Source organism: Lepisma saccharinum, chromosome 5 (assembly GCF_977018435.1).
Source record: "Lepisma saccharinum chromosome 5, izLepSacc3.1, whole genome shotgun sequence".
Taxonomy (NCBI): Eukaryota; Metazoa; Arthropoda; class Insecta; order Zygentoma; family Lepismatidae; genus Lepisma; species Lepisma saccharinum.
Window position 1 is genome coordinate 49,108,193 of NC_139233.1, and position 25,577 is coordinate 49,133,769.

The window sequence follows — 25,577 nt, forward strand, 5'->3', positions numbered from 1 at the left end:
AAAAAAACGGAAAATTTCGTGAGGTTCACTGCAATTATCCCATGTTTCATTTACTATTATGTCAGATTTACACCTTTGTGGAAACTAATGCAAATTAAAAGAAACGTCTGTGGACAACACATAATTCCCAAATTCTGTAAAGTAACTCCTGGGCTTCCCCTATGACGTAGTGGTAGCGTCGTCGCCTTGTAATAAAAGGGTCCTGGGTTCGATTCCCGGTGGTGGTTCGGATCCCACTTTAAACTGGTCCCGATTAATCATACTGTGCATAAAGTGGACTTAAAACATCAACTCAATCAATCAATCAATGTAACGTAACTCCTCAGTCTCATCGCAACAGATTCCTTTACAGGTGACATTCTATTCTCTCGCACTGCTACACAATGATACGTCCTGGCTCAAACGACAATCGATCTTGAAATTCCCGTTCTCGATTGCCGATAGGGTAGGGGCTGTAATGTACCGAATATTATCTTTACTTTTGACTGATTGTTGTGAGAATCGAAAAACAGGTAAATAAATTAGAACAATTGAAACTTGTTTACTTCCTGCCTGGTTATTCTCGTGATGGCACAACAATGAGAGAACATTATTTCTCAATAATATTTGCTCGGCTATCAATTGTCGGCGGGATAAAAAAAAGAGGGAGTGGTTTTGTTCTGTACTAGTTGGTAAAAAAAATTGGAATCTGCTTTCAATTTCTTCGTTCGTATTTTCCATATCCTGTCTTCGATAATATACAGTAAACTATCAGTTGCACTAAAGGTACGAAGAATAAATTATAAAATAACGATATTATACAGAAATGTCTTTCTTATTACGAGAAAATTGAAGAAATATGCTGTAAAAACGCGAAATTGATAAAATATGTCAAACCATGCCTTATCAAGTTCGTCTATTTCTGCTGATTTATCAGATATGTAAATATCTCATCCCAATAGTCGATCCGAACCAAATAAAAAATATGTTATAACATAAAGTCCCGGGCCCTAGTAATAATGTGATCATAGGCGTAGCTAGAATTTTATATTTGGGTGTGCACAAAGAAAGAAAAATGAGGTCTTGTACCTTTTCAATAGCATATTTTGCAATACAATCACTTGGCTCTTTAACTGCACTGATCTTTGTAAAGGAATATAAATTCACTAAATGACAGTTTTAAAAATTTCTGAATATATGTAGTAGAAAAAATCAAATTACATAGAAATTACACACACAAAAAATGTTCATAAATGTTACAAACAAATTCATCAAAATACACGTCATCTATAGCAAGAAACGTCTGTCAAAAGGTACAATGTTCTTAAACTCATCAATAACTTCATTTACATCAATAGACGAAGCGTTTTCCTGTTCCACAAATAGCAAAAGCAGGGCTTCCAATCTATCCTGCATCTGAGTTGCTCTTAATTTAGTTTTAACTTGGGTAAGATTGGAGAAAGCTCTCACACTTACAGCTTGTGACAGGTATAGAAGAAAAGCGCTGTAGTACAGAGTGGAATGCAGTAAATATCTTCTTTCTCCAACCACTCAAACCACTCCTGTAGCGTAACAGAAGAACTTCCCTTAGGTACAGAGGATTTTCCTTTCAGAAGTCTTACTTCTGCTGCCAACTCGTCGCCTCACAATTTGAATGTTCTAGCTAAGACGGCTATTTCTTCATCCTTTACATTCAAGTCAACCAGATTTCCCATGGCACTAATGACCCCAACAGTTTCTTAACGAAATCTCTCATCAATACCACAAACAACTGAGTCTAAAAGAGGATAATAACAAGAAATTCTCATCTCCTCTTCCTTTGTTTCGTACAAATACTGCGAGCTGACTGATTCGTCAAGAGTCTTTGCAATTTTGCACCTCTTCACTGGAGGAATTGAAATCTCCCGACTATCACAGACCTTAATAGCTTCGTTGAATAGTTCCATGAATTTTAGATGAATTTTTCATGGATTGCACAGAATTTCGAAGCGATCTGACGCTAGATACAGCCCAAAGTACATTTACATCTGGACTTTGGAGTAACTTGCTAACCTTGACAATCATTTGTAGGACTGGGTGCAGCTTGTGAGACAAAATACGAACTCAAACGATCTAACTTGTTGTTTTAGTCCATTCCCTTTAGTTCTCGCATCACCCTCATGACTGTTTTGAGTGATTTCTTCCAAAGCCAAAATAATTACAGAGTAGTTCCTTTTCACTGCAGAAACATCTTCAGCACGACACGCTCATCTCGTTGTTGACAAGGACTTCAGTGTTCTTAAACTTAGACCAATTTCCTGGCATACACTTTCAAAAACTGCATGCCTTGACGAACTACCTTCAATGAAAGAGTAAAGGAATTGAATTGTTCCGAAAAAATCTGAAACTAGTGCATCTACAGAAGATAACTTACGAAGAGCCACTAAATGCTCAACAGGTAACTGTTTAATGACATCAAAAAATCGAAAAACTATAGACATCTGTTCATGATGACCAGAATCACTCGTTTCATCAGCGATAATGCACACGTTTGTACCAAGTAATGACATTTTCACCTTCCTTACACGAACATTTTTCAAACTGCGGATTAGATCATTCTGAATTTGTGGACTTAAGTAATTGCAATTTTTTGGCCCGTTCACTAAGTATGCTTTCAAAATGGGGTCATATTTGGAAATTAAATCAACTACATCTAGAAATAACACCCTGTTGTATGCTTCTTTATTCTCAGTATGACCTCTCAATGGGCGGCCTCCTTTTGTAAGACAAAGAATTGTGTTTATTAGCCTCTCCGTGATTTGTCGATTTTGCAGTCTTGTTTGTTCTTGCTTTGAAAGAAAAGCCTTTTTACACTCATCTAATTGGACGTCAATTGGTTTATTTTTGTTGTAGTTTGACCAGGAACTTAAGCTTTGCTGGTGTCCTTTAGATTTTTCATGACTTCCAAAACATTCGTTTGCTCTATGCCAGTTTTTAAAAGCTCCTGTGATGAATGCTTGATCAAGGTGCCCTCTCACTGATGCATTGTTTGAAGCAAAAACTCTGCAGTAAAAACAAAATGCAGAGTCAACAGCTACACTATATTCCAACTATCCGTAACTGTGAAACTAGCTAGACTGAAAAGCCATTTCTTTCCCACCTATTCTAATTCTAGGGAAAACCACCAGGTTTGGTTGGTACGGTCCTAATTTCAACCTTACATCACATTCTGTTCTGTTATGTGGTATTGCATTTACAGGCTCACAAGGATGTACTGATATGTCAATAAGCTTACCTGGTGCTTGTTCAGCATCAGGAGCATCGAAACAGGATGGTTTGTTACAAGTTCACCGATACCACTACAACTTGCACTATCACAACAAGCATTACCACTTGAACTTTCAACTGTCTGGTTTCGATCGGAACCACCTGGTGTTTGTTCAGCGTCAGGGGCATCGAAACAGGAAGGTTTGTTATTTACAAGTTCACCGATATCACTATAACTGGCACTATCACAGGCGTTTGAACTTTCAACTGTCTGCTTTCGATCGGGACCACCTTCGTTTCTTTTCAGTTTTAAGACAAAACGATCCATCTTCTTTTAGCGCATAGACTCACTATTTAAAAAAAGTACGGTAAGTTTACACGAACGAAATATCACGTCCTCAAACGGCAATTTTCATCATATAATGGCTCCTTCGATCATTCCGAGGGACGAATTTGCAACAGAATCCGAAAAAGCGAGTACAACGACAGTTGCAACGAAGTAAACTAGTCAGTTCGGGAAAGAGATTTAAATACCAGCCACCAGCGACATTGATAAATAAACTTCCAACAATATAGTTGCATTGTCAAAATGTTGACTGATAAGCTTTCTGCCTCACAGAAAGCATACAATAATTAGTTGATTGTGAGAATGGAGGGGAAGGCGATTGTTGGCAGCAAATATGTTACTGTGACATTGTTGTTATTGTTATACATATTGTATCGTGGAATTATATCAGTTTTCAATTTCGAGCGTTCAGTAAAGAAAAGAACCTATTTCCACAAATATAGGAAAGTTTTAGACCAATATTGAGGAAGGGGGGTGGGATTCGGGGATCAACTCAGCGAGTTCAATATTTCCAATAATCTCTACTTTTAATAATTTTGTCCTGGAAAAAGAAAGATGCCGCTTATTTTCTCTCTTATTGAAATATCGGTTTTTCTTTTTCTTTGATAAAGTAGCTCATTACACCCGGCACACCCCGTAGCTACGCCTATGGTTGTGATCATGTAGGACACCTGTACTTCAGACTAAAGAACAACAACCTCTGTTCATTTCAGATATCTGAAGAAGAAAAATGGTTACAGGCCCCGCGTATATTTTATGCCCCAGGCCCAGCACACACCTAGGGTCGGCCCTGATTGCAGACATCCTCATTTGATGTGATACATGAGAATTGCACAGGCCTTTTTATAAGAAGGCATTGGTTCGTTAGTCGAACACTCGACACGCTCGAAAAAGGTTACCAAAAACTCACGCCATAATTGAGGAAGACAAAACGGCTGAAGGCCTGTATATTTTCTCACAGCCTTGGACGTGAAAGTGCTTTACAAGAGCAAGAATTTGCAACTTCCCTTCCTTTTAATCCGCAATAGGCAGCGCGAATGTATAAATTCATTCGAGATTATCTGAAGGCCTCCAGTGTAAAGGAAGAAGTACACAGGAAGCTGCTTATCAAATGTTATGCGGTTGGATGAGAGCAATAGGGGGGCTGTTTATTATTAACAACCGTTTACAAGTTTCTCTGCAACGTGGTTTTCCACACAAAGAACATTCTCATAACCTTGAGTGCGATACAGTTTACTATGTAAATTCACTGTAACTCGTTAATTTCTAAAATACGACTCGCTATGTAATTGTTACAAGTTCTTCATTTCCGGTAAGGAAAAAAATACAAGCACGCCTTCAGTGGATTATTTAAAAGGGGCCTGTTGGGTTTGGCCCCTATTCTAAATATTCTGTCAATAAAATATCGTTTAATTTTCTTACTTTCCGCTACTTTGGCGAATCGCAACGTTGTGGATTGGCGATAAGATTACATAGATGAAAGAATAAACATATCTTCATCCCAATGAACGTGCTCGGCTATCGAAGCTGCCAAAAATATTATTATTATTACTTGAAATGATTGACATATCTTTTACGTTTTCGGTGTAGGGAAATTGTTAGTTCAAGATGGGAAGGGTGGATGACGCACGTCGCACCCTTTCCAATTCGATAACGTTACGCGTCGAGCGTTCGATTTGCGGTCTTGCTGGGATCAAATCTCGACCAAAACATGGACATTTCTTTCATCTAATCATCGGTCATCCTCATCGTCATACAATAATTAACTTGTACAGGTGGAAAGACAACGTTAAATAACAAAAATATGGCTGTCACTCGAATTTTCGAAGCACCTTCGTGTTTCTTTCGTCATTCTTGTAAAACGAAGAACACTTACCTCCGGACCGCTATCCATATACCATAATCCTCCCTCCAGTCGAGAAAAAAGTCGGTCCTTTGCAAAGTGATATTTATTGTCTCTGTATACAGTTACTAGATTGAAAACCGCGGGCCATATCCTACAGGACAACACCATAAACCATTTGCAATTTGTTACTTTGCGTATATTCAATGATTTCTAGTGATAGAAAGAAATAATTATTACTTAGAGAACAAACTAGGTCCTTATTACACTTTTCCGCAAGATAATAGGTACGTTCATTAATTTTCATGGCACAATGACTCAGTAAGGGCGTGCCGTCCTGATACAATTTTGATAATGTAGATGGTAACATTGTCGAGTCATCTATGAGGACTCGCATTTAAACTTTAAACGAGAAAATTAATCGGTCAAGCTGTTCTCAGAACTGGCACCGTTAACAAAATGGCCACTCTACAAATAAAATCCAAAATAACGTAAATACTCTCCTGATCATGCGCTACACAGCCAACGAAGCAAAGCTAACTGAGACTAGCCTACAGTTTAAAGTGTGATTCGAACCACTATGTGCCTCTACTGGTATCGAACACGGGACCCTTCGATTAGAAGGCGACGACGATACCGCTGTGCCATCGGAGAGTCTTTTCTTATTTTACATAGATTCTCTGCCTCCTTAGGCACATGGCGACGACGATCATAAATGATGATTAGATTAGGACTCGAACCTGCAACCGCCGGTGGCGAGTTGTGAATCCAGACCTGAGCGAGCGAGAGTGTTATAGAGGTGTTAATAAGAGCGGAATTAGGTTTTCAACATAAATTGTCATTTTTTTATTCGATGCTTCACATTGTACCTTTATATTAAGTTCCGTGTACCCCACATACAGACCAGATCTTGCCACCGTTTATAGCAATAATGCTGTCTCGGTCCAAACTTATGCTATAATTTTAACAGCATTCCTCCTGTTTGTTCGCTATTAATAAGAAATTTGAAACTTTTTCTTTCAGTACTACTTGCCACAATAAGCCTGGTAAGCAGTGGAAACTATGATTGGCCCAAGGATTACGAGACCCTCGACGAAGCGTTTATGAAGGAAATTGAGGCCGGGGACGAATTCGACATGTTCGACTGGGAGCTCTGTAAGGTACGTTTGTAATTTTAACTATATAAAGTATTTGAACTTGGATATTTGTCAAGAGTTGGTGAAAAATGACACAAGGTAAATAAAAATGCAACCAAGACTTCAAATTCTGCTCTCAAAGGGAACGGTGAGCTCTGATTGTCACAAAACAAAGCACGTGGTGTCCAGCAGACAGCAGACCGAGTGGAGGAAGCGGTACCACGATGAATCTGACGTAGAGTAACTACCCTTGAAATGCCGGGGTAGTATTTTCATTTAAGTCCTCCCCCCCTTTCAGGAGCCACAAATTGGCAAGCAGGGGAATGCAGAAACCAGAAGGGGAAGAGGGGATTCCCGCTCATATAACTTTCAAATACCAGTCTACCAATACGCTGTGAAAATTGTCGATGTTGTGTGCGTGCGCGTTTGCGCGCGTGCACAAAGGTTCAGATGTGATAAGAGGCCTCCCCGATGGCGCAGTGGTAGCGTCGTCGCCTTGTAGTCAAGGGGTCCCGGGTTCGATACCCGGTGGAGGTACATGGCACAGTGGTTCGGATCCCACTTTAAACCGTAGGTCCAGTCCCGATTAGCCTTACTGTGCATAAAGTGGACTTAAAACACCAACTCAAACCAAACCAGATGTGATAAGAGCAATTGGAAAGAATCAAGGAAAGCTGTAAAATGATTAATAACAATGCAAAAACCACTGTTCTTTTTTGTATTAACTGCTAGATGCAAGGATGTATTTAGGGGATCCAGAATCTTCCCCTCGCACACACACACACAACAAAAGGCTTACGAAGTACTAAAATTAAATAATGAAAATATACTTGTTTAGCTTTGTTGTATAATCGAGGATTATTTTTTTCCGCTGAACATATTGGAAGACAAGAATTAGATATGAATCATAAGGCTTTGAATGACAGTGACAAGGAATATTTAAGCACACTACTACTTTTGATAATATGGATAAAATATTAATCAAGAACTTTACTCTTCGTAAATTGGATCTAAACTCCGTACCAGCTAACTGTAGACCAGGCGAACGAGAACAAGTCCCTGCGCAAGTAGTGACGCGAGACGGCTCCACCAATGAGCAGTGAGAGAAACGGGATTGTGTAATGGGCGACGGGAGTTACCCGATTTCCTGTAAGCGTTGCAAACTTTTGAAAAGGATAATACCGAACGCACATGGCAAACGGACCATATTCTAATCTCCAGGTCCGTACGATTGGTTTAAGAATTTCTTAGGGAAATTATAGTGATAAAACTGCAAGAGCGAATTTTGACAAGCCGTGCATTTAGTGTACGAACTAAGGTCTGGACCGTACGTCCGTACATGCCATGAAATTTCCGTACATGTACGTTCAGGACCGTACGGTTGGCAACGCTGCGCTTTCACCGGTAGATTTTCCTCCTCTGCTGATATAGGCGGCCCTGCTTTTTACCAATTCATGTAACAAAAGCAATACAATACTAACTAATCTATATATTTTAATTAACATTATTTTAATTTAATATAATTAAAACATAATTATTTTAATTTAAGCATTTATATTTTTATTATTTCTGAGACAATTAGTTCGGACTCTGCCCGAAATATATTTCTAGATACACACACATGGCTTATACGTGTATACTGCTTACCAGTCTGAACATGACTATGCCAAATTCACTGCAGGGAATACTAATTAATTTTATCTTTGTAGGTACTAGGCGAGACAAATGGCGGTAATGTTGTAGTATCTCCAGTGAGCGTCAAACTTCTATTGACAATGCTGTACGAAGGGACAAGGGGAGAGACCAAAAAAGAGTTGGAAACACTTCTTCGATACGAAGGAGACAGGAAGGTCGTCAGGAAAAGATTCGCTACCATACTCCACTCACTACAGGTAAGGAATGTTAAGTGTTGAATATGACTTAACTGGGTTCACAATCGATATCTCCTTCCAAAAAAATTCACGTCTTTCCTGTAATGTTTTAACTTACTTTAACTCTGTTTAGAGGATTTTTTAGTTGAAAAATGATAGCAGTGGTTCCCTATATTTTGCGGTATTTCTCTTCGCATGCGAACACTTCTATCAATCTAGGATTTACACGAAACCTCCCTGATTTCAAATTACAATTGTGAGGAAACTATTAGACATAGAGCCTTGCGGTTTGCGACATGTAAAATAACTAAAAAGTTTTTATTTTATTCTTTATTTTTTTTATTTAGTGCACGTTTTGAGTTGCTTTACATGGTGCCGCAAACCGCAAGGCTCTGTGTCGAATAGTTTCCTCACAATTATAATTTGAAATCAAGGAGGTTTCATGTGGACATCCTGTAGAATATATATTGAAAATCCACATTCACTGCAAGCACAAACACCACTGTCCTTCCGTGTTTTGTTTTTTTTCGGTTTGAAAAACTCTCTCTGTGTTTGTAGCTATCACAGTGACGGAGATAGAGAAATGGGAGACAGAGAAAAGGAAAATAAAGAAATACAGATAGAGAGAAGGATAAGAGAGCTGAAGAGAGAGAGAGAGAATAAAGATAAAGAGAAGCTTGAGGGGTAAGAAAGACAGAGAGGGAGAGAAGGGTAGGGGAGGGGAGAATTAAATTACCTGATTTTCCATGACTTTAGTACACGTACATTGATTCCTTGCCTTCAACGCTCCCCAGGTTAGTGGGGTTTCGTATGCGAGTTTGTTTTCTTTGTAAAAAACAATAAATATACAACGATGGGGGAAAAATACTGAAAATGGTAGTAATACCACTTCGTGGTCACGATTCAAAGTATCACTGATGATGTTCTGGCGTTAACAATATGACGTTTCTCTTTCTTTCCAGGAAAAAAGCAATAACTTCACACTTGACATTGGGGAAAAGGTATACATCGACAGATCGTTTCGTGTGCGTCCGAGATATCGAAGGGCGCTTCAGAAGCATTACGCCACGGATATTGAGAAAGTGGACTTCTCCAAAACCAAAGAAACAACCGACCAGATCAATCAATGGGTGGAGAGGATCACGGAAGGTCACATTCACGACATGATAAGTCAAGGTAAGATCACAGGGGGATTCACCATCGCTTCCAAAACTCATTTATCTAAGTACGTCCTTGTAGGGCCAACGAAGTCTGTTTTATACAGCGTATATTGATACACTTGTAAGTTGAATTGTATCTTTTGCAAATATGGTGTATAAAGAAGCAAACTACGAGAGTACTAACAGTTGGGCTGAAAAGTTCATAGGCTGACTCATAGATGGCGTTACTAGAATTAAATCCATGTGATTTTTACTTAGTACTAACCTTCAAAAGATACGTGTATAAATTTCACAGCTGCCGGATAATTAGTTCGTGAGATAACAGTTGGGCTGAAAAGTTCGTAGGCTGACTCATAGATGGCGTTACTAGAATTAAATCCATGTGATTTTTACTTAGTACTAACCTTCAAAAGATACGTGTATAAATTTCACAGCTGCCGGATAATTAGTTCGTGAGATATAGCATTGTGAGTGAAGCAGCTTTTGTTATTGTGAAAAAATGGATAAAAAAGAATTTCGTGTGTTAATAAAGCATTGCTTTTTGGCAAAAAAAAAAAAAAAAAATACTGTTGAAGCCAAGGCTTGGCTTGATAAATATTATTCGGACTCTGCACCAGGAAAATCAACCGTTGAGAAGTGGTTTGCTAAATTTAAACGAGGCGAAATGAGCATCGAAGACGATGCACGCAGTGGACGCCCCAAAGAGGCTGTTACCGACGAAAACATCAAAAAAGTCCACAAAATAATTTTAAATGATCGTAAAGTGAAGTTGATCGAGATAGCTGAGACTTTAAAAATATCAAAGGAACATGTTGGACATATTGTGCAAGAATATTTGAACATGCGAAAGCTGTGTGCAAAATGGGTGCCGCGCGTGCTCACAATCGATCAAAAGCAACAACGTTTTGATGATTCGGAGCAATGTTTAGCGATATTCAACCGTAATAAACACGAATTTTTCCGTCGATATATTACAATGGATGAAACATGGCTCCATAACTACACTCCAGAGTCCAATCGACAGTCAGCCGAGTGGACTGCACGTGATGAACCGAATCCAAAGCGTGGAAAGACGCAACAGTCGGCTGGCAAGGTTATGGCATCAGTATTCTGGGATGCGCATGGTATTATATTCATCGATTACCTCAAAAAGGGCCAGACCATCAACAGCGATTATTACATAGCGTTGTTGGAGCGTTTAAAGGATGAAATCACGAAAAAAACGGCCCCATTTGAAGAAGAAAAAAGTGCTGTTTCATCAAGACAATGCACCGTGTCACAAATCAATGAAAACGATGGCAAAATTATATGAATTAGACTACGAATTGCTTCCCCATCCACCATATTCTCCAGATCTGGCCCCCGGTGACTTTTTCCTGTTTGCAGACCTTAAAAGAATGCTCGCTGGAAAGAAATTTAGCACTGATGAAACTGAGGCCTATTTTGAGGCTAAAGAGAAATCGTACTATAAAAATGGCATCGAAAAATTGTATGACCGCTATAATCGTTGTATCGCCCTCAAAGGCAACTATATTGGATAATAAAATCGAATTTTGTCAAAAAAATATTTTTTACTATGTTAGCCTACGAACTTTTCAGCCCAACTGTTAATTGAGGTGAGTGTACAGCTCCGGTTGAAAAGTATATAGATACTGTACTGCCGCGGACGAGCCTACCTTGAGTGGACGAGTCCAAACGCAAAGGGGGAAGTGGGTAGAAATACATGTATATGCGAATTTGCAATCTACGTTTCAGATCGGTGTATAGCTATACATTTGTTCTTTAATATCGTTCAATTTTTTACGATGGCGTTTGAAACGTCAATGTTCAGTCAGCAACAGACGATCTTCTTTCCTCGTCTGCGTTTCACTTGCAGCCACCACTGGACTCGTCATGTTAGCGCATGCGCACTACGTCAATGGTCGCGAGAAACACGGCTTTCCCTTATCGCACAACACCTGAGCAACAATGCTTTTATTGTTAGGCGAAATGTCTAAGTTGTGAGGTTAGGCTGGCTAGGTTTAGTTCTCTTAGTATAAATAATACATTTTCAGTGTATTTATGCTAATAGAATCAAACCTAACAACGTAGGCATTCCTCGTCTGACGTCAGAATGCAAGGTTGCTCAAGTGTTGTGCGATAAGGGAGACCCGACAAATACGGAATCTGATTTTCCGTCTGCGTTCAACCTTAGTAGCTACAACTTCTTTCTCTGGTAATTTACAACGCATTACAGAAAACAAGCGAGCAAGAAAATTTTTAGATCCGAAATTTTGCAAACTGAAAATAATATTGATTTAATATGGCACACAAAATTTCATGGGACACATTCTCTTTTACAATTATCTTTAATTTAGATAGTTCGGTGCTCAGGGCCAACTCCCGTCGCCCCCTAGCTACGGCTCTGTACTTGAGAGAACTGGAAGAAAGGAAGAAATTGCGAGCGAAGCGAGCAAGAAAATTTTACTAATTGTATTTTTATTTGTATAAAGTTTGATATCGAGGGTGGCAATTGCCTCTTTTGTGTCCCCTGCAGGTGCTCTTGGCCGTCTGGAAGAAATAATGCATGAAAGACGTGAAAACTAATTTCATTTTGAGTATCCTTTTGTCCTGCTACTCTTACATTCTACTAGTTTTGCTTTCTTTTACCTCAATGTTTGACCCCCTTGACCCCTATAATTGAATCGGCAGGTTTAGGAAGGGGATGAAGACCAAAAAATGGCAAGATGATATTTTGTACTCGACATCATCGGAAAGAGTCGCTCTACACGTGAGTGTGAAGAAAGATATAAAAAGCAGTCCCTAGAGGAAGCTAAAGAACACTGAAATCAACGTAAGTTGTACTCGTAAGAAGGAAATGAATCCCTACCACTTTTACACTTCTTTTTGATTTCCCACAAATTTACTTTACCCTTCTTAAACCTGCCGATTCAATTGATTTCTGTCCAATGTTGGGGAGGGAAAATGCCTATTGCCCTCTTGTGGTTGCACCACTGCACCCCCTTCCCCCGTAGTTGCTTTGAACTTTAATCCACTTGAAAATACTCGATTCTCGTTAATAGTATATCTTTTATTAACGGCGATAAGATTGCTCTACGCTAAAATTCTAGGTGAAAGTATAATAATGTAGGGACATGAACCTCTGGAAGGGGGGCAAGGATTAGAAATCGAATGTCAGCCAAAAAGTATATATTACACACGTATAATAAGATATCAGTCATAGTAATTTACATTTATGCGATAATTTCAAATTCATGTGGTGTTTTTGAGGGGGCAACACTATTATCGGGGTAATACAGTATACCCCATGGAAAAATACCTTGCTTGTCTCTCCGTGGACATTTGTCTCCCTTCCCCCCGTGCGCACGCCTATGAAACTTATATCACACAATCACACCATTCGCATTCTAGAGAAATTCATGCATACATTTTTCCAAGTACAGGGATTTGAATTTGCTTACATCAAGGTTCATATGAGGTTAAATGTAGTCTTAAAAAACCTTTAATGAAAAAATAACTAAACTGTAAAGATAAAAAATTATTTGTTGAAATTTAAGTCCACTCAGTGCTCAGATCAGCACTATTGTGCAACGTCCCTCCACCAGGGAACGAACCTGGGACTCCTTGATTACAAGACGACAGCATGACCACTACACCATGAAGATGAACTACTATTTCTTGTCAAAATGAGTAGCTGTAACGAAGTTACTTTTCAAAATAAATAACTATAAGGGAACTACTGTTCAAAAAATTAGTAACTATAACGGAATTACTTTTCAAAATGGATAACTGGAACGGAGTTACTTTCCAAAATGAATAACTGTAACTGAGTTACTTTTGGGGAAAAGTAATCGTAACTGTTATGTCCCTTCTTCTTGCAGACGCTGAAGTAGACCAATGGGTCCTGCTGCTCCTGAACGCCATCTACTTCAAGGGCAAGTGGGAATTTCCCTTCTCAGCAAATGACACCAAAGTGGAGTCCTTCTACGTGAATGCGACGAGGACAGTGGAGGTCCCAACCATGAGAGTTAAAGCCGTGCTGATGGTAACTGAGTCGGATGAAATGGACAGCGACCTCATTCGTCTACCTTATGTGGTAAGTCAGTTCTTCAAGATGAATGTCATGTGTTACGTTATACATGTATTAATTCCTACAATGCATTCAGCGTAAAATTTGGTGTTTTGACTCTAATTCGGTACACCATAGATAAAATGATCAATACGTACTATCTGTCCAGAAAGAAAATGGTTGATGGTGGCGTTGAAAGCAAAACTTCAAATATGAAAAATATTAACGTCAAATGTGTGACTGAACAGACCATTCCCACTTCAATTTTTTTTTAAACTAACAGTCTCTTTTCTGGGAGTTACGTTTCAATAATGTATTCCATAAGGATCTCCGTGGGTGGCAAAAGGTAAAAAAAAAAAAAAAAAAAAAATGTTTCGGTCTGGAAAACAACTACATCTGAAAGAAAATAAGCGAGAAGAAATTCGCGTCGCCAGTAGTGAAACAATTCGAAAAGTTACATGATAAGTAAATAATTACTTACCAATAGAAGGTGTAGGTGAGTGGTTAGTGTTACAGCTTCACGATCTGAAGGATGCGTGTTCGAGCCCGTTACAGAATTGTTTTTTTTTCTTTTTTAGTTGCCAATGAGGCACCAACATGTGTGTGTTCGAATCCGCATTTATAAAGTTATTTTTTTAATATCTGTGTCCACAGAATCTCGAATACATGGGATAATGGGATGTGGGAAGTGCATACCACATGCATTTTTAATCCATTACTTCACCTGCTAATCGAAAAGCACCTTTGATTTTCTCTTTTTAAATAAATAAATAATAAGGGCCTTGGCCTATCTCCCGACTGCCTGTCTCCCTGCCACAATCCTACATAGGGGTGTGGTGACATGGGGCCAGCACGTCGAACCACCAGCCGTTGTAGATGATTTCCGAGACCGGGTTACGCTACTCACTCGTAGCTCCCCAATTTCCTCACGATGGTGGGTTGCCACCGGCCGTATCACAGGCCGAGAACCCAGGCGGACTCGAACCCATGCCATGCCGTCCCTCAGTCGGATTCTTATATACAGCTACAAATTTTACAACATTATTACGAGGGTCACTATTTATATTTTGAGCCTAACAATGAAAAAACAGGAATTTGGCATTGAAAACTGCTTTATTGTTTTTCGAAGTATTCTCCTTTATGGTCAATACACTTTTGCATTCGTTCGAACCATTTGCCAAAGCAGTTTTTCCAATCTTCTTGAGACACCTCCATAATATGGTTTTTGAACGCATCAACGGCGTCTTCCGCCGACGAAAATCGTTGTCCACGCAATTTATTCTTGACATTCGGGAACAAGAAGAAGTCATTGGGTGCCAAATCAGGACTGTACGGCGGATGACCCATCAATTCGATTTTTTGACTGTTCATAAAGTCGGTTGTTAGACGAGATGTGTGACAGCTGGCATTGTCTTGATGAAGAATGATCCGACGGTGTTTGTTTGTTTTCCGTATTTGACCGAAGACCTCTGGCAAACAAATTGTTGTGTACCATTCAGAGTTGACCGTTCTACGTTCCTATAAAGGTACAGTTGCCACATGACCAGTTTTCCCGAAAAAACAGGCAACCATTTGTTTCGATGTGCTTCGAGCGCGAACAACTTTTGTTGGATTGGGTTCATCTTGAAACACCCATACAGTCGACTGCTGTTTACGTTCCGGCTCATATGCATATATCCATGATTCGTCACCTGTTACAATCTTATATACGTCTTTTGAAGCACCACGATTGTATTTATTGAGCATTTGTTTGCACCAATTGACGCGAGCGTCTTTTTGAGTTTTTGTCAAATTGTGTGGGATCCAACGAGAACATACCTTTCTCACAGCTAAATGATCATGTAATATTTTATATATGCCTATGGTTGCCTCAATCTCACAGTATGTCACATGACGATCTTGCAGTATTAGGTTTTGCACAGCATCAATGTTTTCTTGAACAACAACTGATTTTGGACGACCTTCGCGAATCTCGTCGGTGAGCGAATGGCGGCCACCATTAAATTCGTTATACCAGCGTTTCACAGTGGCAAAGGATGGGGCTTCATCGCCAAATGTGGAAGTAAGTTGATCGATGCACTCTTGTCTTGATAATCCACGTCGAAAATCGTAAAAAATTATCGCACGAAAATGTGTGTTTTTTTTTTTAAAAAAATAATAATCAAGCTCTATTTTACCTCACAGTTAGGCCACGAATATTTCTCTGTTCACCTTATTGCCTCATGTAGGAAGTAATTGAGTATTGGAGAAGTTGTGTGGAAAAACACATCCCAAGTGATATCGACAAGTAATTAGATTTATCAGAAGAAGAGTTTTCATATTCTCCCTGTTATAAATGTCCAAAAGCAACAATTCTACTAAATAAAAAAAAGTCGATTCTACAAGAGATTTGAACCTGCGACCTTCAGACCAGCTCTTTACCACTTTCCCACTTCCATCACTCGATCAAACCAAGTTGAAATTTTGTCTTAAAAGTCGTCAGCAAACTTGCAAACTTCGTTAACGTACCTGCTGTTTCTCACTAGTTTATTTTTACAACCTGAAATAGACTTGAGGTCTGCAACTCAGAACTAGACTTTTGTGGTAACTTATTCTCTCCAGTCTGATCTAATGTGACAAATCTCATGTATTGTAAATGCAAAGTGGCATTGTTACATGTTGCAAATAATTTCTCATACAGACGTTAGTTCCAGATTTGGCCACATCCACCGAGCATTTACTTTCTGGACAGATAGTACAAGCAGACACACATACATACTGTACAGGTGGTGGACATTGAAACTGAATCACTGGTGATTATAGAACACGCCGCTGCTCGCCTGCGCCACCTGATGGCCATGCACAGCGTAGCGGGCATTCCAGCGCGTAGGTGTGTGCCTGCCAGTCACATTGGCACAGTAGTAGCTGGACTGCACGTCGAATATTCGGTTTCGCACAGTAGAAAGGGGGACATATCAGAGTTTCAAAGAGGGCAAATTGTTGGTGCTCGTCTCGTCGGTGAATCAGTAACGGACACTGCGAATATTTGTAGGGTATCAAGGGTCATGGCAGCATGTCAGAATGAAGGACCAACCACATCCAGGAGGAGATTTGAATACACACTTGACTGAGCATGTTTCTACCAAAACCATTCGTCGAGAACTTCATATGGCCAACATCCATGGTATAGGGTTGCTATACCGAAACTCTTGGTCACTAGCGCCAATGACAAAAAGCGGGTTGACTAGTGTCAGCAGCGCAAATCGTGGACGTTAGACGACCAGAAACGTGTCGTGTTCTCGGAAATCCACCCTAACTGTTTTTCCGACATCTGGAAGAGTTTACGTGTGGAGAAGTCCATTAGAAGAATACCAACCATACTACTTAGTGCCCAGAGTGACACATAGGGGTGGATCCGTGATTGTTTGGGGTGCAATATCGTGGCAGTCTTCGGCCGCCTTATTCTTTTTCAGGGACCACTGATCGTTCTAGAGGGACATGTTACTGTCAAGGACTATAGGGCCATTCTGGAGGACCATCTGCACCCCATGGTGCAAATATTGTTCCCCGACATTCGTCCTGGATGATAACTCACGAAACACACTGCTAAACAGGTCACAGAGTGGTTCGATGAGCATGAACATATCTGCCACGGCCCGCCCCGTCGCCGGACCTGAACATTATTGATCCCTTGTGGGGTCTTTTGGAGGATCGTGTGCGGCGACGTTTCCCTCCACCAACAACATGTCGTAAACTCATCGTTGTGCTTCAGGAGGAATGACTGCAAATCCCTCTCACCACTGTGCAGGACCTCTATCGGTTCTTCCCAGAATATACTATTCACAACCCAAATGGATCCGTGAGTGAAATATTCTACTTATTTTCCTTGCTTTCCAACCACTCTATATAAAGGTTAATGTCCGCGTTCCAGTTTCAATGTCCACCACCTGTGTATATGTATATAAGGTAAACCCCCCTTGCAATTCCAATATGCAAATGGGAAGATGTGGAGGCAGGACACTGCACATACGCACTCCCGGTCATTTGCGGGTGTGTTGTGATCAGAACCACGCTCCGGCCGCCTTTACTTCCGTCCCTAGATTCCTTAGAGGTTGGGTGAAGCCCAGAACCTCTCCATGCAAGGACATTGCTTGAAAAATTCCCGGGGTGGACGATTTCATGAAAATGAAATTATCCACCCCGCGAATAGAAACCTGATCAGCCGCGTGGGGGTCAGACGCCGTACTGACTGAACCACCGCGGCTCCATGAAATTATATACACAGTCATAAAATATAATACACTTTAAAGATCTACAGCAAGGAAATTCACCCTAGTGCGCAAATGCTCATATTCACTGATTTCTGAAGCTAATAAAGCTAACATGCCTATTCTTATTATTCACACCTTCCAGAAATAATATTAATAGTATGCTGTGGCGATCCTGCGAGGAACGTCCAATTGTCACGTGGGAGACCCGGTTCGATTCCCAGGGTGGCTTAGCTCTGGTAGGAATCTTTTCTACCTTCCTTCTAATTAATGGATATTTGAATGTTGGTTCTATGCTCCTTCTCCAGAGGACAAGATAAGTAAAAGGTAAAGGTAAAGTGCTCCCCTGTGCATAGCACCACGCCATGAAGGCGTATAGGGGGTGTGGGGGTAACGCCCCACACTTTCTTGATCCGGTCGTGAGTGGGGGTGATGTGATCAGCATCACGCCCCTGACCGCCTTTACTACCCAGGGTTTCCCCCAGGTACCCATGTTATTCGACGCTGGGTGGGCGCCGGGGCCGCTTCCATCGTTAAAAAGTTCCCGGATTTGAACCGGCCGGGGATCGAACCCGGGACCTTGAGCATGGTAGTCAGACGCGTTACCGACTGAGCCACCGAGGACAAGATGAGTGACTTTCTCAACATGCAGTGTTAGAAAAAGTAAAAAGAGGAATCACTGGACAATGGATAATGCCCAATTAATATTGTTGCCAATTTTTGTTTTGCATATTCACGTTAAGTTTTAGTTTTAACGATGTAAGCCCATAGTGTAATATTACTCAGGAATGACGTATTGAGACTCAATAGACAGGTGACTCAGGAAGGTTATGCCATTGGCTGGGCTTCTGCGCTGGGCGAGCGAGAGGTCTAGCGTGGGAGATCCTTACCGACTGAGAGAGACTTTGGACGGACTGGACACAGGTTGGACAGGCTGAGTATACTGCATTACCGTCTAACAACCTTTTGGGGCCTGCATGGCCGGGTGTAATTTACCTAAAGATAATAGAGTTATTTTGAGTTCTTAAAAGTGCAAGAAAAGGAATTTGTCTTTGTTTTAATTTTTTTTAGGTGGATTGCTCCGGGTCATGTTGGCTGTGGGGGTTTTGGGCGGGGCTGCGGTTGGCTCAGACTCTTGTATCCGTTACTGACTGACTGGTGACATTCAAATGGGACGAACTGTACTAGTTTAACGGGGATATAATCCATAGAAATTTCTGTTGTTAACTAAATTTGGAAAGTATAAGTAATAATATTATTTGTAATAAAGAATATGTGTTAAAGAATATTAAGTTTAAATTGAATAATTTAAGTACCTAATATATGATCATTACGTTCCACTGCGCCGATAAGACAATCCTCGTCTCACTTCTTTAGTATTAAAGGGGAAACAAGAGACAGGATTATAACGGTAACACCGAAAAGTTGAAGAAAGCTCAATAAAGTGTTTATGATGTATTTAGGTAGGTTAAGGAGGCAGGTTTTCGGCGTTTCAGAATTGCGAAATAACGCGAATTATGCCATTTTTCAGAATAACATCGAATTTTGCACTTTAACGCAAAAAAAATGCCGGAAAATTTGCAATATAAACTGGGGATACGGTTCTTCTGTTCAAAAGAGTACTTGAAGCGCTATAAGTTGTTGTTTTTAGCCTAAGCTCCGCAACAGGTTAAGTTTGCAGCAACTTTTCGCATATACAAACCGATACGTGCGCGCAGAATATAGTTCAGCTGCAATACTGCCGATTTTCTCACTGTCTTTGATATGAACAGCTCGGCGGTTGAGGAAAGACTCGCACGGAAGATGCCGAGCGCCGTTCTCGCGTGGATTAATACATAACCTGCTGTAACGGGGCTCAGCTGATGAAAGTTTGATTCAAACCGCAATGTGGCGGTTTAGTGTCTATTGTATATTTAGTGGCCGATCAGATGAAATAGTTTTCCAAATACAAGAAATTTGGTCATTTCTCACAAAGGTAGCCTTAAATTTATTTACTTTTTTTGGCCATTAAAACTACACTTTGTCTGAATTTTCCAGAACTAAAGCAATGTGAAAATCTTATAAGCATAGGAGAAATAAGCATCTAAAAATAACACCGAATTTTGCCCTAAACTGCGAAAAATAACATCGAATTGCAATTAAAAATATCATCGAATATAAAGGGAAAATAAAACAAAAACTTCACTTTCCTATGAATTGGTCTTTAAATCTTATACAACTACATTATAATTTCAATATGTTCTTGACTTGCAGGGGGACAAATATGCCATGTACATTGTGCTCCCGAGGGAGAAGGACGGCCTCCCGAAACTCTTGTCGCTGGTCAATCCTTCGGAGATCCGAAAGGCAAGGGGCAAGATGGAGATGGAGGAAGTTACTCTCACCCTTCCCAAGTTTCAACTCAAGTTTAAGTCTGAACTCACCCCAGTTCTGCAAAAGGTGGGTATTTCAAGTGTATGATACAAAATAGAAACGTTAGATTAGCTTGTATGCACGTATTTTGTTGCTGTTGTCTATTTTCACGACATCCATCTGAAATATTCTCGGTGTTGGAGGGAGGAGGATGGATCCAGTCACTCCATATGGAGTTATCTATATCTTTATATGAGATATGAGCCCTCACCCCCAAAATCCCCTATTGGTACAAATTTCAATGCAGTGTCATAAAATATATTCATTATACAAATAATTCTGAAGATACGGCGGTATGAAAAAGTGTCTCAACAGAAAGACGACCGAACTATCAAGATCGTTAATATTTTCTAGCCTCCCCTCTCAAATATCGTCTTCTGGAAGACGGCGCTATTTCGGAAGCTCCAGGCCATATGCTGTGGCATACCCCAAACGGTGGCCCTGACTTGAAAGAATTACGTCACGTACACGTTGACGTAACACATGAATTTTGTTCCTTGTTGTTGAAACATCCAGAAATATTAGGATTGTCCACCCGTAGATCAACAAAACGTTCACTGAAAATTGTCTGGAAGGGCACATTTTTACATGTGCCGTAAATTCAACCTTGGGACAACAAATAACAAAGTTACAAATAACGTTTCTCATATAATATTCGGTGTGAACCTCTGAATTTTGAGAGTATTCGACATTGTCCGTTTTATTTAGCGTAGTTTTTATGACATGTTTGGCTAATCGCAACGGTGAATAGAAGTGACGAGTAGACGGAACTGAAGAAGAGACACCAATGCTAAAACTGGAACCTGAACCCAGGAAGTTCGGTGGTGAAATCGAAAGTCGACCACTGAACACGCTCGGCCACCGAGTCGGCTTGTTTCCAATATGTGTAAATTTCAGCCAAAAAATGCAGGCTCGGCTAGGACTCGAATCCTGGTCTGTCTCTGGCATACCGTGCCATTACCCTACCAACTTAACTACTGAGCCCACACTTGTTTCGCCTGATTTTTCGAATTTCCATATCGATGCTAAGTACCGTTGACATCATCAGTGATTCAAGGGCAACACACTCCGTTGGGGTAACAACGACAGAGACAATCAATTCCCTTGTGTATACCAAATCAACGTACCAAATATCACAAGGGCAATCCGTTATTTCTGTTCTATTAGTAAATTTACTTAGTTAATGCTTTGTTTGAAACGGCTGAGTTAAGGTCGTACAGAGCCTTTTCTCCCACAAAACCATATACAAAAAAAAATATTAAACACAAAGCACATATATTGATTTCACATATGCTTAGACACACACACACACTTACACACATGTTAAAGTAAATACTTTAACATGTCGTGTTACTTTTTGGGAGAGCTGGGCTTTGCAATACTGCTACAAGAATTAATGCTATTTTTTTATTATTTTTCATGAAGATGGGATTGAATCAGATATTTACCCCGGCGGCCAATCTCACGGGAATTTCAAGAAATACGAGCCTTATGGTGTCGAACATTCTTCAGAAGGCTGGCCTCATCGTTGACGAAGAAGGAAGCACAGCCTTCGCCAGCACCAGTAAGTGAATGGATGATTCTCTATAATTTCACGAGTTCCGAGTCCAGTCTAAACCACAGTAATGCTTTGATTCTCTGAAATTCTCTGAGCTGAGGGTTAGTGTTTCAGATCCACGGAGGTTGCAGAAAAACTTGAGTATACATATCGATTCTGGTGAGGTTGTTTTTTGTTTTTTTTATGGCGGATTTGCACAATTAGCCTGATTTATATCTTGATACAGTTGTGCTACTATGCTAACTTTACTCAAAATCTTGGTTTTCTGGGACGAAGAATCTGAAAATGTCATCCAACTTTCATTCAAAATAGTCCACTTATATTTTGATGCAAACTAGCCTAACAACTGTAATTTATTATCAAAAGGTAAAGTTTTTGGGGGGCAAAGACAGTATATTTCCTTTTGTATATAAGGTTTAGCATAATGCGGGGGCAAAAGTAGCGAAAAGTGGGGGAGGGGCAACTGATACCCATAATCGCCGCCACTGAGAACGATTATTCATATTCTTCTGCAACCCTTAATTTGCCTAACAATGCTGTTTGGATATTTCTTCCTACACTGATGACGCACTGTATTAAGCTGATTGATTGATTTGCTTTATTTTACTTCGCTTTTTGTGCCACTTTTGGCTAATGTGCGAAGATTGGGATGAATGAGTGATGACGCACTGTATTAAGTATTCTCAAAATAAGCCCTTCAACATATTTACACCTATGAGTGTATTGAAGTGCATTTAAAATGCAAAATGCCAGACTCTCATTCATTCATTGTTTTCTGCCCAGGGGCAGGTCTTTCCTTGCAACCCCCATGCTGTTCGAAGGTGAGCCTTTCGCTTTGTAGCAGTATAAGACCCTTTCATGTCGTCAATCATCTTTCATGTCGTCAATCATTTGATATCTTCTTCGTCCCCGAATTTTCTTTTCCGTGACTATTCCTTCAATAGCATCCCTTATGATATAGTTTCTTCTCATCCAGTGACCCAACCTATTTCTTTCTTATCTTCATGATTATCTCCGCATTGATCTCTTTTCCCCAACTCTTTCTAGCACTGTTTCATTTCTCACTTTTTCTGTCCATTTCACCCGTTCCATTCGTCTCCATAGCCACATTTCTAGAGCTTCCAGTCGCTTTTCTCACTTGTTCTGTGTCCATGTGTCCGCGTCATATAGAGCTACACTACATACAAAGCATCTCATTAGTCCTTTCCTCAGTTCTTTGTTCATAGATCCACAGAAAATATTTCTCTTTATATTGAAGGCTTCCTTCGCCATTGCTATTCTTAACTTTTATTTCTTGACTGCATTTCATATCAATTATGATGCATCCAAGATATTCAAAGCTGTCTACTTGTTCGATTCTCTTACCTCTGATACTTACTTCTGCCTTTCTCGGTTTTCTTCCGTTCACCATTGCTTTCGTCTTATTCACACAGTGGGTATTCATTTCTGCTAGCATGGCATCCAACAGGGCCATGTCATCTGCGAATCGTTAACAATTTATATAAACTTTCTCCACATCGCCAACAGCAACAGTAAAGTAATTTTTTGTTCATTTCAGCTATCGAGGTGGTACCAATGATGGGAGCGGAGCCATTCGAATTTCAAGTAAAACATCCTTTCTTGTTCTTCATAATGAACGAACACACGAACACCGTTCTGTTTGTTGGGAAACTAGTGGACCCAAGCGACGCTCATGCTGCCAAGAATGTATAGCAAAGAGTAGGAACCCAGGAAGAGGATATGGCAAATACAACTTGTAGAAGAAAACTTGCAATAAAAAGCCAACCATATCTTCTTACATTCTCTTTTTTTACAGTTCCAAGCGTTCTCCTCTCTTTGCAGAAACAGGCATGGAATTATACATCAAAACGTTTTGATAGCATTGAAAAAGCATGACTTGATGACCGTACTGCAAATTCTGTTGTTAGAATTAGAATTTTGGCGAATGTGCCAATTTCGTACAAAGACGTATTAGAGTGTATTAAGCTGAAGTACCTTTATATAATTTTCATAACAAACACCAAGCGTAGAGAAGGAAAATACGAGGGCGGGCTGAAAAGTAATGCCTGCTATTTTAGTAGTGTATGATGTTGGGCTGTTCATGCTCACAATGAAAACCCCTGCTGAAGAACTCTCAACTCTCAAGAAGTTCTTTGTCACACACACGTTGAGAGTTCCTCGGCAGGGGTTTTCATTGTGAGCATGAACAGCCCAACATCATACACTACTAACGTTACACATTCATTGCCATAAAAAGCCTTCATTCTCTGATGAATGTCAATTGGGGGGCACATTTTCTGCAGTTAGAAACTCGGTCACCACACGCAGTTTCAGGTGCACCGACATAGTATGGTTACATGCCGCCATTTTCCTCGCTCTAGTTCAACAACCCCTGGTGATAGAAGTTTGAAACTTGGAATGGAGAAGGGGGAAAGTCTGAAGAGTACAATGCATGGTTGCTCAAAATACAAAATGTCTTTACACCGTCACAAAAAAATAGGAGGCATTACTTTCAGCGCGCCCTCGTAATATAAAATTTGAGAAAAATTGAGAATTCTTTTTGTGTGAATCGTACACTCTATACATCGCCGTGAGAAATGAATATCTATTAATTAACCTGTGTATAACTTCTGTTAGTTTCCGAAGCATTAGTACAAAGAAGCATTCGAAGCTAAACTGCGATCCTGGACGCCAATATGAGTGTGTGTGAGAGAGAGAGAGCAGAGTAATTATGCTTTAAATGTTTGTTTGATGTACAAAACTTACTTTTTAATAAGTATTTTTTTTTTCATTTAAATAGTGTGCTTGAAGCGGAAATTGTTGCACGAGGGAGGAAATAGCTTAGAAGGAATGAGGTGGAAATGTAGTAGGTGCTTTAAGCAAATCTTATCTAGGATGGGGGGGTATAGCGTACAACTTATCATCCACCATCCGTACTACATTCCAGCAACCTAAACTCAACAGGATCTCACTTCCTCACATTTTATTACATTTGTATTATTTAGTGATTCGACCTAACACCATGATACAGATTTTTTGGCTTTTATATTCATCTCGAACTTGAAGATACATAGAATGAACTGTAATGTAATTGTAATTTGTTATCTATTGTTAATACATATCGTATTATATTTTGCCCATTAAATTTAGTTACAGAAAACTGTTTTTCTATGCACTAAAACCTCGCCTAACAGGCCTATAACAATAATTTGAATTTGAAAGCATGCTATTCAAAAACAATGTTTTCAGGTATTGGGAAGATACTTTAATAAATCAAATGCTTCGAATACACAAATTTAGCATTTCAATTGCAACAACAAAAAAGTAATTTCATTTACCATACTAGAAATTTTACCTTAATTTAGAAAGATTACAAAAACAAATTAGGGTAGCACTAAGAAAGGGGCTACAAATGACATGAACAATGTTATGTAGAATATTCGTATACATAGGCGTAGCTACGGGGTGTGCCGGGTGTGCCTAGGCACACCCTAATGGGCTGCTTTATCAAAGAGAATTAAAGACAGATATTTCAATAAGAGAGAAAATAAGAGGCAGTTTGTAAGAAGTTGAAAATGTCATTACTTGGTAAGTACAAACGTGTGCATTATCGCTGATGAAACGAATGTCTATAGTTTTTCGATTTTTTTTGATGTCATTGGAGAAAGAAGATATTTACTGCATTCCACTCTGTACTGCATCGCTTTTCT

General features: G+C 39.8%; 2 protein-coding genes across 3 annotated transcripts in view; one reads left to right on the forward strand and one right to left on the reverse strand.

Moving 5' to 3' along the window:
* LOC145988356 (constitutive coactivator of peroxisome proliferator-activated receptor gamma-like) overlaps positions 1–25,577 on the reverse strand; it is a 141,250-nt gene that overhangs the window by 43,347 nt on the left and 72,326 nt on the right. The gene's annotated exons all lie outside the window — the stretch shown is intronic.
* The window catches only part of LOC145987557 (uncharacterized), an 86,075-nt gene that overhangs the window by 5,566 nt on the left and 54,932 nt on the right, over positions 1–25,577 (forward strand). The window contains exons 2-8 of the mRNA XM_083121908.1: positions 6,438–6,574; positions 8,260–8,442; positions 9,384–9,597; positions 13,463–13,677; positions 20,151–20,336; positions 21,735–21,873; positions 23,426–23,579. Coding sequence (XP_082978034.1) covers positions 6,438–6,574; positions 8,260–8,442; positions 9,384–9,597; positions 13,463–13,677; positions 20,151–20,336; positions 21,735–21,873; positions 23,426–23,579 — 1,228 coding nt within the window. The remainder of the gene's footprint in view (positions 1–6,437; positions 6,575–8,259; positions 8,443–9,383; positions 9,598–13,462; positions 13,678–20,150; positions 20,337–21,734; positions 21,874–23,425; positions 23,580–25,577) is intronic.